The 13,524-nt window shown below is 45.7% G+C and overlaps 1 protein-coding gene across 27 annotated transcripts in view; it reads right to left on the bottom strand.

The window, feature by feature from the left end:
* The window catches only part of NRXN1 (neurexin 1), a 947,796-nt gene that overhangs the window by 238,410 nt on the left and 695,862 nt on the right, over positions 1-13,524 (bottom strand). For all 27 annotated transcript variants that reach the window (XM_060273115.1, XM_060273114.1, XM_060273113.1 and 24 more), the window contains one exon: positions 3,709-3,890. In XM_060273115.1, coding sequence (XP_060129098.1) covers positions 3,709-3,890 — 182 coding nt within the window. The remainder of the gene's footprint in view (positions 1-3,708; positions 3,891-13,524) is intronic.

Raw genomic sequence — 13,524 nt, forward strand, 5'->3', positions numbered from 1 at the left:
TTTTGGCCTACAACTCCCATGATCCGTAGCTAAGAGGACCAGTGGTAAGGGATGGTGGGAATTGTAGTCCAAAACATCTGGCATACCTGCCAAGTTGCTGTCCGAGAAATAAGGGACCGGGCTGGAAGTAGCAGACCGGAAGTAGTGCTGCCATTTTGGAACTGGGCTGAACATGCTCAGAAGTGACTTTTGATGCTGCTTTGCCCAGTTCCAAAATGGCCGCCGCACCAGAAGTCGCACTGCAGCCATTTTTGGAACTGGGCAGAGCAGCATCAAAAGTCACTTCTGAGCATGCTCCGCCCAGTTCCAAAATGGCCGTCACACCAGAATAAACCGGGGAAAAACAAAAAAAAATTCCGTTTTTTCAGCTAGGAACAGCTGGAAAAAAGGGGATTTCCCGGGGAATACAGGAGACTTGGCAGCTATGATCTGGAGGGCCAAAGTTTGGGGATGCCTGGATTAGACTGACAAGTGGCTGTCCCCAAAGACAATACAGGTAGCTGATTGTTCCATTATTGTTCCATCTAGTCTATACTATACTATAGTCTATACTAGTCTCCCAGGTGTCCTTCTCAGACCTACCTGGAGATGCCAGGGGTTGACACTGAGATCTTCTATATGCAGATCTTGTGTTCTACTACAGAGTTATGGCCCTTTCCCTCTATAAAGGCATCTTCAGATGCAGATATTTTTCTCTGAAGAAATGTGTAAGCAAGACGTTATGCCCTTCCTATCTTCTCAAGATGGTGCAACTTTACGTGGCAATTCAAGCCACGGATTCCAAAGCAAAAACATCCACCTTTCTACCACCCTAGATTGCCCATGCAACATTAAGAAGGGCACCTGCTGGATCAGGTCAGCAGCCGATTTATTTCAGCATCCTGTTCTCACAACAGACAACCAGGTGCCCACGGGAAGCCTGCAAACAGGACAACAACCAATTTAGAACCAAGTTCTGCCATGCTGTTTTAGCTGCCCCTAAGGTTGCTGCATTATATCAGCTGGTCAGTGTAATTGCAGGCAAAATCGGCTAGCATGAATGTGAGGGATGTGGAGAAGCTTGGGAGGTTGGGGAAGTGTTGCATGCAATAGAGGAAATCGCATAATTCACCAGGATGGCACAATGCAATTTGGGAATAATCACCATAGAACGGTTTTTTGCGAGGGTAAAAGTGTAAATTGCTAATAGATCAATAAGTAATTTCTTGCAAGAGGAACTATTCCATCCTCGGCAAACAAAGTGGCAAGGTTGTTAAATCAAACTCAAGCTTAATATATTAACAAAGTTGAGATTAATCTAAACTGCTAAAATCCCCGGCTGCCCTAGTTAAGTTTATCTCAACTGATCGTTTATTTATGATGCCATAAAAATCCAGACAATTTCCATGGTGATTGCTGCTTATTTGCTCTAAGGCAACTTGAAATTGCCCAGCTAGACTTTTCAGGGTGACAACTGTGTTTTCTGCTCAAAATTTATCACTCCACAGTAATGGCGAGATCAGTTGGCTCCCATCAGGATTAACAATGCACCCGGCCAAATGCGATCATTACCATTCCTCTGACAGATTCCTTTGCAAATCTGCTAGGACTAATATATCCTCTCCTGACGTTCATATAAATTGAACTGCAATATGTTACTATCATTGATAACAATGATGATGGTTACCTCTCAAAATGGATGATACATATCATGGATTAAGGATGGTTTCCCCCCACAGATCTATTTTGGACTGGACTCAGACTGTATTCTGCACTAACAGCAGAATGCATTACAATAGCAAGATCATAGCTGATCATCATTAGGCTACCCCTGTCCAGAAATGGCCATACAGAAATGGCTAGAGTTGGCCCACCCTCTGAAGCCAGGCATAGGCATCCAGAGCCACTGAGATTGACATGTAATGTCACCCACGTCCCTGCTCCTTCAAGGGGAATGTGACTCTTCCCCCAGCCCAAAGAGGCAATTTTGCCTGCTCCCATATATGCAAACCATTCACCTAGAGAACCTCCATCTTGTCTGGATTCACCTTCAATTCAGTGGCCAACATAGAATCATAGAATCATAGAATCATAGAGTTGGAAGAGACCACAAGGGCCATCCAGTCCAACCCCCTGCCAAGCAGGAAACACCATCAAAGCATTCCTGACAGATGGCTGTCAAGCCTCTGCTTAAAGACCTCCAAAGAAGGAGACTCCACCACACTCCTTGGCAGCAAATTCCACTGCCGAACAGCTCTTACTGTCAGGAAGTTCTTCCTAATGTTTAGGTGGAATTTTCTTTCTTGTAGTTTGAATCCGTTGCTCCGTGTCCGCTTCTCTGGAGCAGCAGAAAACAACCTTTCTCCCTCCTCTATATGACATCCTTTTATATATTTGAACATGGTTATCATATCACCCCTTAACCTTAACCATGCAGCCCATTATCACCTCCAGACAATGATTCATCACCTGCGCCGCCTCACCTGGTACTGATGCTACACAGCGATACAGCTGGTGGCCATCAGCATATGGATGGAATCTCTATGCTCAGATCTCCTGATGACAACTCCCAGTGGCTTCATATAGATGTGAAACAGCAAAGGTGACAAGATTGAGCTGTACAGAAAACCATGGGATAATTCCCACTGGGGGGGGGGGGGGCAAACAACAGTCACTCGATGCCTCTGGATATAGGAACAAAACCGCAGCAAGGCAGTGCCCCCCATCTCCCAGCAAGTGGTCCAGAAGTGGAGAAAAGTATCAAAAGTTGCCAAATCAACAGCCCACTTGACCCTCTCCCAGCACAGGTCATCAACCAGGGCAATTTCAGTCCCCCAATCAAGCCTGAAGCTAAATTGAAATTCCATCCAAGCACCTTCTCAGGCAACTTGGCCCCAAATTGAATATTAGCGACTGGGTAACAGTTGTCGAACACTTCATGGTCCAGGAATGTCCTCTTAATGAAGGGGCATGCCACCGCCTCCTTCAGATCTGCTGGTACAGCCCCCTCCCACGGTGAGGCAATAATAGATCCCTTTTCAGTGTGGATGTGATATGTTCACATCACAGATCAGAGCATTAGTTCCTCTTAATGTTGTCTAGGATACATCACACATACATGGAATCACCTGCAACCTCAGTGCAGTCTCTGGCATTTAAGAGTTCAGGGGAATGAATCCAGTTACTTTACATTATTTTTCAGATTGGATTTGGAAGAAGGATCCTGCCTGTCAAAAGCTGTGAGGCTTTCAGAAAGAAAAAATACATATCCACCAAGTGACTGGGATATTCTAAGCAGGCCTGAATCTTAATTACAGCTCCATCCTCACAACCAAGTATATAACTCGTCAAGTTATTCAGGTGTCAAAAATCACTGCAGTAGCCAAAAGGGAAGCCCTGGTTTTTCAAAAGTGATTCAGAACCCAATCGGCAGCCCTGTTAAATCCCACTGAAGTCAGTGAGGCTAAAGTGGTTTTAAATCCTTCATTTTGCTGTTAACCAATAGGATTAGTCTCTCAATGCTGAAATCTCTTCCAAAAATTGGATTGAAATGTATAAATCACTTAACCGCATTTTGGGGGGAGGGGAGAAAAAGAAACAACCCAAAGAACATTACTCAATGGCAGGAAATCAATTTCAGGAAAGGATAGCATTGTAATAGCCATAGCAGAAGCTGGAATTGAAACACACAGATAAATAGCAATATTGCATTTTGCTGATGGTACTTACGATGTGTAGCTCTAGATAATCTCCGAGCCCAGTAGAGCTATCCACTCGCACCAAGACGGCTTCTTTCTGAACTGTGCTGAACCCTATCGCCAGTCTATCCGCTCGCGTGCTGGGCCGATCATTGGGAGGCCACGTATAAGTGATCTGTCCACCCCCTTTGCTAAATATGTATGTCGTTCCCGCTGTAAGAGAGAGAGAAAAAAAAAAATATTAGGTAGGTGTTTTGGACTTGAACTTTTCTTTCTTTAATGTATGTTCTATAAGAAAATTAGGTTTAAGAAATATTTCAGGAATTGTAGTCTCGGCACACTGACCCTCTGACAAACACCCTCAAATCTTGGTCTCCTTTGTTGTCCTGTCAGGGGTGGTCTCGCCTTAGACATACAACACAATCTTAACCATGTCTCAACAGCAGCAAGTCCTACCCTCAAGTTAAGTGTGGTTAGGATTGTAGCCTTAACTGCTCAACACACAAAGCCAAGCTCCTACCTAGCACCTGAGGAACCACTGGCCTTCCAGACATTGGGACTCCAACTCCCATCAGCCCCTCCTAGCATGGCCAGCCGTCAGGGATGAAGACAGCTGTAGCCTGAAAACATCTGGAGGGCCTCAAATTTCCTCTCTGATTTGAAGCTCACAGGCCATTTTGTTTATTGTGCAATGCATGTTTTTCATTTCTGTGAAATATATTAAATCTGTAACATATAATAATTTGATCTGCAGTGACTCGCCCAGTCATTTAACCCATCACTTAATGCAGTAAATTTGCATGTGTGAATCAGCCTTTAGTGTTTATCATCTGAATGTGTGAAATTACTCCACTGAAACCCATTTTTTAAATAAAAATTTAAAAAAAGGTTGTGAGTTCCTGTTCTGTCAGTGGCATTTAATGGATGGTGATAAATTTGCATGTCCAAGCCATCACCGCACTGAGCCATAGTCCACCAGGCTTGGGTGATCCAAGCCTTTAAGTAAGGGATAGCCAATAGGATGCCATCCAAATGTTGTTACTCTGAAGATTCTGAGCATTGGACCTGGGAACTTTCTGCATAGAAAGCTCTGCCGCTGAGCCACAGTGCAAGCCTGTGTAACATTTGTTTGTTTGTTTGCATTTATATTATGCTTTTTCCTCCAAGTAGCTCAAGGTGACCCACTGTGTTCTCCCCCTCCTCCTTTAACCCCCCTAAAAAAAACATTGTGAGGTATTGTCACAGAGGGGTGTTGGCTACTCCCGAGTAAGCACTCCACACATCCTCTGGATTTTCAGAGTTTTATTGTGCATGCTATATACAGTGGTGAGATGTCTAAAATCATGTCTGCTCTGCATGGGGCAGAAGCCCGCAATGGCCTCTCGCGGGCTCTGACGCCCCTTTTAAGACTGGGCATCCAAACCCCCCTCCTCCTTGCTCTACGGGTCCTCCGTGGTCCCAAACCAGGCTCCTGAGGTGCCTTTCTACCTACCTCCTCCCTTCCAGCCCCTCCTGAAGCTAGCTCCGCCCCTGCTTCCCTGCTCCCAGCCCGGAGCTGAGCCTCCAGGACTCTGCAGAGCCCTGGACCCTTCTTTACCACTTCCTGTTCCTGGTTTTCCCTCCCAGACTTGCTGCTCTCGCTGCTGCTCTCCCAGCTGGTAGAAGTAAGCAGAGTGGGCTGCTCTCTGCAAGCCCTTTCTCTTACAGGTATGTTAGGCTGAGAGGCAGTGACTGGCCCAAGGTCACCCAGTGAGCTTCATGGCCGTGTGGGGATTTGAATTCCGGTTTCCCAGGTCCTTGTCCAACACACTACATTAGCTCTTGCTATGGTGTTCACTATGTCAAAAATAACCCTAACCATATATTGTGGCCACATAGTTTCCTGGAATCCAATAGCTAGCTGCTTTCTACCAGGTCTGCCTTTTTGCCTGTCTAATCCAGACTGGTAGTGTTTCCCTGGCAGAGACTGTTGCAATCACCCAATCCTTCCAACAGCTTCAACAGGGACTGAAGCTGGGATTTCCTGCATGAAAGTACGTGCTCCACTACTGAGCTAGGTTTTTGCTCTCCAAAGCAAAAGGAGGATTTCTTTTTAAGCTGCTCTTGGTCCATTTTCTACGGCTGGTAGGCTAATATAAGCTTCGTGGTGTAGGGGAAGCGCGGAAGACCATTGTAATTTCGAGGAGTTAGCTGACATGTCTCTTTCCCTTTTGCATCCCCGGTTTAAGGTTTGCCAATTCATGGTGGTATAACTTGTTTTCCACACACCTGTGTCAGGAGTTTCCTGGGTCTCCTGTGTTCTAAGTGCAGCTGTTTGGCTAGTGGGGAGGATACCCAGTTGCAGTGAGTTGGGTTGGAGACTCTCAGCTGCTCCGCATTAGTCACACAGGGTGTCCCGGGCTGATCATGAGTGATGCCTGCTAAGCAGGTTCAATCAATGAAATCAAAGTTGGATATAAAAGCTGTAGGCTGAAGGGGCTCAATGAGCTTCTTCACAGATTGAGGTACGAGATGCTGTGAGACTGTCGGCCGGGGTTACTCTCGCTGCTCTACCTGGAGCTCTCGGGAGCTGAAGGGGAGATTGTGTGTGACTTCTGTCTGGTATGCTATAATTTGTATGCCTGCTGCTATCTGTTATCTGTTAACCTTATGCAAATAAAGCATTTCTTATTCTTCATCCACTGGTGTGCTTATTGGCTCCAGATCCTGAAAGAACCCTGCCCTTGGCAGAACACGTGGGTCCCAAGTTGTTGCCAAGGCCTGTGTCTTGTTTAGGCAACATCAACTACATGGAGAGCATTGGGGGAGGGTGGAGAAAGAGAGATTCCCCCATATACTAAAATGCAGCTTGCAAGATATAAAAACAAACAATGGTTTTATGGGGTTGATCAGTTTGCAGTGGACAAAATAATGAATGGAACAACAAAATAATGAATGGTAGTCCTGTGATCGCAACCATAGTTAATGCAGCAAACTTATGAAAGATGCCACTGATTTGTGGGAGACACTGCACAGTTAACAAGCTTTTTGTTCTTGTTATGGAGATGTGACTTCTGAACAGAGACCTTCCCTGTGTATTCATTGGGTTTCACATCACCTTTTGGGGGTTTATGAATGAGCTAACAAACCCAGCCAACAATCCAAGGCAACTGGATTGCATCTTCAGCTGGTCTGCATCTTCTTCCCAGATCATGGATTTTCTCACCACCCATCTCAAGCAATGCATAGTGAAGCTACATAACTCATTGGTGATGCCTAACAACTTGGATAGCTTTTTAAAAGGATTCAACAAATTTACAGAGGAGAGGGCTATTGATAGCTACTGACGATGGCTAGGCTGTGCCTCCCCAGCTGGAGGCTGCAATGCTTCTGAATGCCAGGTGGCAGAAAGCACAGGAAAGCAAAGCACTATTGTGATTGATTCCTTTTTGCTGGTTTCCCACAGGCATCTAGTTGGCCACCATGAGAACAGGATGCTAGACTATTGGCCTGATGCAGCTGGCTTGTCTTGCGTCCTTAAGAGCAAAGTAGCATCTCTTTGCAGTTGCATTAAGCAGGCTGCTGGGTTTAAACCTTGAGATTCTGTTGAGTGGGAATGAAAGATCTCCATCTCCATAGTCTGGTTTGATCACAATTTTTTGTATGGTTGCTTTTTGTTTTGTTTTGTTTTTGTTTGTTTTTTAAAAAGTAGCTTTCCGAAACCCTATGGCTAGAGTTTCAGTGATCACACTTGGGAAATTGTATCTGAGAAGCAAAACCTAGCCTATGAAAACTCACCCTACCCATATTAAGCCAAAGAAAAACAAAAGAAGGCATCCAGAGCACTCCCAGCAGGGTTGACTGGAGCAGTGGAGTTGGCACAGCTTTTGAAGCCTTGCTGACTCTCTTGCTGGTCAAGGTGGAATGCGGCGAGGTGATTTCTCATCCATCTTTACTGCAGGCACAGCCAGGGGGCAGGGGGAGCAGGCAGGTCTTTGGATCCCACTGATTCAAAGCCTCTAGCATACTGCCCTGAAAAGTCCCATGGGGGGGGGCTTCCCACTGGCTACTGCAGGTGGGAGGATGATCAGTTGTAGCTTACTACAAGCTTTGGCAGGAGGTTGAGTCTCTGCATGCCCCCCACCCTTGGCATCAGCTGTGCTCCACTTCACCAACAGGGACCAGCTGAGATGCAACTTTGCTGCATCTTAACACCACCAGCCCAGCTGGGAGTAGGCCCCTGTGAATTCATTAGGACTTATTTATGAGTACATATTATTAGGGTTGCAGCCTTCATCTTTAAGGTGGTGCAAGACTCCTCTTTTTATCATGCTTCAAGTTTTCAACAGGACATTTTAAAAGCATAGAATCATAGAGTTGGAAGAAACCACAAGGGCCATCCAGTCCAACCCCCTGCCAAGCAGGAAACACCACCAAAGCATTCTTGACATATGCCTGTCAAGCCTCTGCTTAAAGACCTCCAAAGAAGGAGACTCCACCACACTCCTTGGCAGCAAATTCCACTGCCAAACAGCTCTTACTGTCAGGAAGTTCTTCCTAATGTTTAGGTGGAATCTTCTTTCTTGTAGTTTGAATCCATTGCTCTGTGTCCACAACATTTCTCCCTCCTCTATATGACATCATTTTATATATTTGAACATGGCTATCATATCACCCCTTAGATAGGATATATATATATATATATATATATATATATATATATATATATAACCTATCTCCTATCATCTTATTGGCCCCATTTATTTATTTTTACTAGGAAACTTTACTAGGGACCCAGGTGGTGCTGTGGTTAAACCACTGAGCCTAGGGCTTGCTGATCAGAACGTCGGCGGTTCGAATCCCTGTGACGGGGTGAGCTCCCGTTGCTTGGTCCCAGCTCCTGCCAACCTAGCAGTTCGAAAGCACATCAAAATGCAAGTAGATAAATAGGAACCGCTATAGCGGGAAGGTAAACGGTGTTTCCATGTGCTGCTCTGGTTTGCCAGAAGCGGCTTTGTCATGCTGGCCACATGACCTGGAAGCTATACGCCGGCTCCCTCGGCCAATAATGCGAGATGAGCGCGCAACCCCAGAGTCGGTCACGACTGGACCTAATGGTCAGGGGTCCCTTTACCTTTACCTTTACTAGGAAACTTAAATGTTGTAAAATATATGAGGTTTTTTAAGAAGAAGAAGCAACTTTTTGGAGAAACCAGTTTTAAAGATCATCAAAAGTTTTGAAGTGAATCACACATTAAAATTAAAACACACATGCTACAAGACTGCCCGGTGTTCATTAACTCAAAGAGAGGCTGAGTTATTGCTGATGAAACTGGTATTTTGTTTGACAAATGGGAATAATGACAAATGGCTGGTGTTACAGTGTGCTTGGTTTTATTCTTATGCCTGAAATTATTATCATTTCAGCTTTTTAATTACTTGTCTTGTTTTACAGTTGTGCTGTTGGATCTATCAGACTTGCGATTATAAATTGTTCTAATTGTGCACTGCCCAGACAAGCCTGCTTATGCCCGTATAGTTAAAGCTATGGTTTTCCCAGTAGTGATGTATGGAAGTGAGAGCAAAGATCAAACCTATCCATTCTGAAGGAAATCAGCTCTGAGTGCTCACTGGAAGGACAGATCGTGAAGCTGAGGCTCCAATACTTTGGCCACCTCATGAGAAGAGAAGACTCCCTGAAAAGACCCTGATGTTGGGAAAGATTGAGGGCACAAGGAGAAGGGGATGACAGAGGACGAGATGGTTGGACAGTGTTCTCGAAGCTATGAACATGAGTTTGACCAAACTGCGGGAGGCAGTGCAAGACAGGAGTGCCTGGCATGCTCTGGTCCATGGGGTCACGAAGAGTCGGACACGACTAAACGACTAAACAACAACAATGAATGCAATGAATGAATGAACAAATGCAGATGCACTGTCATGTTGGGATTGGATATCGTAGCTGGCTAGCAGAAATGACTGTTGGCTACCAATTCCTGCTGCCACAATTAGTGGCAGTGTCTACTTATGAACTGGACCTCAAATATCTTTCTCAATCCCACATCTGTTTCCTAAGATCCTTAAAGACTGAATGATGTGCTTCAGTCCTGAGACAGAAACATAATAAGGGCCTGCTGCATCATGCCATCTGGTCCACCAATCCAGTTCTCACAGATGTCTATGAGAAGCCCACAAGCAGTACCCAATAAAAAAGTCCTATCCTCGCCTATGGTTCTAGCAGAGTGCTTCCAACAGACTTCAACTGGCATGTACAAACTATCTACCTGTCCATCCATCCATCCTTCTCTCTGCTGTATCTTTTTAATCGGAAAGCCAAGTTTAACATTCATACAAAAAATCAAGAAATTTTGATCACACATGAATAGACTCAGGAGTGCCAACTTGGCCCTGCAACTGTGGGTGCCTGGGGCTTTGAGTGCCATGCAGTGTGCATGGCCCTGGCACCAAAATTTGTGGGTGCCCAGCCCTTTCATGGGGAATTTTTTGGTGCTCAGGCACCCAGGGGCCCAGGGAGTTCTCCCCTATGAATAGGTTCCAGAGGTCATGGGTGCTGAAAATATTCTGATTCTTTAAAGAGCATTAGTAGTAGTAGCAGTGGTAGTTGTTGTTGTTGTTGTTGTTTTTTAAAAAAAACCATACACAATGACCAAAACAGATATGTGTGGTCTTTAGAATCTCCATCCTAACTCTCCTAGCAACAGCAAACTACAGTACTGCAGCAAAAAGGGGGACTCAGGGGCCTTCGGGATGCTCAAGGGGACCTCAAAGTTTGAGAGTGTACAAAAAAGTGAGAAACCCCTTCCCCCTCACTCCCAAAATGTGAGCAATATAGCCCTAGATCAAGGGTAGCCAAACTCATGCCATCCAGATGATGCAGGGCTACAATTCCCATCCTACCTGACTATTGCTGGCTGAGGCTGGTGGTAATTGTAGTCCTGGAAGACACCAGATTGGAGAAGGTTGCCTAAAGCAGGCATCCCCAAACTTCGGCCCTCCAGATGTTTTGGACTACAATTCCCATCATCCCCGACCACTGGTCCTGTTAGCTAGGGATCATGGGAGTTGTAGGCCAAAACATCTGGAGGGCCGCAGTTTGGGGATGCCTGGCCTTAAGTATCCCGGAGCACGGAAGGGTTGGCTGCACTCCTGTTAGCGGCCGAGGCCATATATTACAGTGTTGAACAGCCTGGCTCTGACTTGTGTTATACAAAAATGCTAGCTGATGCTTAAGGAATGTCATGTCAACATACTCCCAACCACCACTATTTTATTTATTTATTTATTTATGGTCCAGACGAGTCAATCGAGGACAGTGGGTGAAACAGTGAAATAGTCTGGAGATATAAATATGGGCTGTCATGTGGTTAAGCCTCTCCGCTGCCTCCCGAGTGCCATGAGCTCTTTGTCTGAAGTGTCACAATAAATGAGCTACAAGTTCCTCGCCTCCATTTTGGGCGTCGCTCTGCACATAGCATTACCAAATGCAGCTAATTGATTTTGCAACCAAGCAGCTTCTTATCATCTATTTAGTAGCTGTGTTGGTATTCATTCATTCTCCCCCCCCCCCTCATGCCATTTTCCTTTTAAAACTCTAGGGGAAAGAAGTGTAAAAAATGTGACATCAATAATACGGTTTGACTGCACCACAAATCTCTTGACCTGCCTCTGGATGGCGAATTGCCAGTGCACATCCTTTGCAAGCAAACCTGTCAGCCCCTTTTAAACTCCAAGGACAAGGAGGATGCTTGATAAACACCCCAGGCACCTAAGGATGTATTCACATGTAATGGACAATTTTATGCGGTCAAAATCACCTTCCAAATCAGGCCAGGGTGGGGCAGCCTCGAAATCTGTTCCATCAGGATGGAGATGACAACTGCATTCAAAGGCAGGGAACAAGATCTCTGTGCTGCAAAATCTTTCCTCTTCACCTCCCTTCTTGCTGGACACTCCAGCTGCACTCGCTCCACATCTTTAAAGTGCTATGATGCTGCTTTAAACAGTCATGGCTTCCCCCAAAATAATTGCTGAGAGTGAAGGGTGCTGAGCGTTGTTAGGAGACCCCTATCCCCCTAGCAGAGCTACAGTTCCCAGAGTTCGGGGGCACACGGGACCATCAAAAGTGCCCCATCAGAAGACCTCAGGGATCAAAGCGGGGCATAAGGAATCAGGGCTAAGGAATTAAGATATTTGGGGCCCAAATTGTTTAGGGCTTTGGGAATTAGGAGAATAACTTTGACCCTGCCCTGCTTGCAAAATTGTAACTAACACAGCTCTTTCGGCGATGGAGAGACATGTTGCCAATAGCCTGCTCCTGCAAGCAGCCTAGCTAATGCATCCAGACCAGACCCAAGGGCAGTCCCAAATCAAGAATTACAGTCCCGAGGTTACCAAGGCATGCATGGACCGCTGTGGTCAGGCTGTCCTGGAAACCCACACTATTTATGGGTTAGAGCAGGCATCCCCAAACTGCGGTCCTCCAGATGTTTTGGCCTACAACTCCCATGATCCCTAGCTAACAGGACCAGTGGTCAGGGATGATGGGAATTGTAGTCCAAAAATCTGGAGGGCCAAAGTTTGGGGATGCCTGGGTTAGAGGCATAGCTTGGTATAAAGGAGATACCTGAAAAGCAATCTGATACTGTATATAATTTAAATTCTCCTCCCCTCCTGCCCCCTTTCTTTCAAAGGAGCTTCACTTTAGCCATGCTCTTTTTGACTCCCTGCCCACCCCTCCCGTGTCCCGAACACCAGCTGAGATTCAGAAAACCGTCTAATTAATCTGCGTTGATGAACACTAGACCTGCCTTTGTCTAATCTACAAAGCCACTTCCCGTGTTAGTTATGCAAAAATGGGCTATAAGCCATTTGAGAAGAGGCTCCTTAGTGTTTATATTTCAGGAAAGGCAAATATAATAATGCAAAATTCATTACTCGGGGACCAAACAGTAGTTTAATGTCCAGCTCTCCCCATTAACTATTAAAGCAGATAAAGAACCAAAACAATTGCTCTAATAAAGCGCCAGGCTTGCTATCAATTTCAGATCTGCAGAGCCACAATGGTGTGTGTGTGTGTGTGTGTGTGTCCACATCTTAGTCCAAATTTCCTTCCAAGAGTATAATCACTGAAACCGATGGCAAAACTCTACCCACCTGCATGGCTACTGAAGCAAAGCTGAACTGTGTCACAGTTCACACAAGGCCATAACCCTAACTTTCTGCCCTTGACCATCGTATCCTATTCTCAAAGCAACCTTGCAGATGCCGAGTATTCTTTGAGAAGGGATACCAGCATCCTATGGCAGCTTGTTCTGATTAATGCCAGCTCCAGGGTTTGGGGGATTTTCAGTAAAAAAAAATGCTGCAAGTGACGCCTTATTCCAGTGGTCTTGTTACCTCTAAGCCATTATCTCTACCTGCTCTCTTCTCCTGGGCCTGATCCACACAAACTCAACCCAGCTGACAGCACTGCGTGCCAAAAGCACATGAATGTCTAAAAAAATGCTCCACCTTTGCTAAAAACCATCCCCCCCCCAAACTCAGGATGGGTAAGTCTGTTCTAGTCCATAACAATTTCACGGGGACTATTTCATAAGTCATGGAATCATAGAGTTGGAAGGGACCCTGAGGGTCGTCTGGTCCAGCCCCCTACAATGCAGGAATTGTTTCCACAGCAGGAGTGGTCAGCGTGGTGGCACATGCCTTGGGGATTCCACCCCAGATTTGTGTAGGACTTAATCCTTAGCCTGTTCTTCTCCCGAAGATATCCTGCAAAGCAGTGGAGGTTTAGGATCAGTGTTTTCCTTCTCCTAGAAGGGCCACCTTCCCAGGTTGACGAGCCCCATCT

Source organism: Zootoca vivipara, chromosome 3, assembly GCF_963506605.1.
Source record: "Zootoca vivipara chromosome 3, rZooViv1.1, whole genome shotgun sequence".
Lineage (NCBI taxonomy): Eukaryota > Metazoa > Chordata > Lepidosauria > Squamata > Lacertidae > Zootoca > Zootoca vivipara.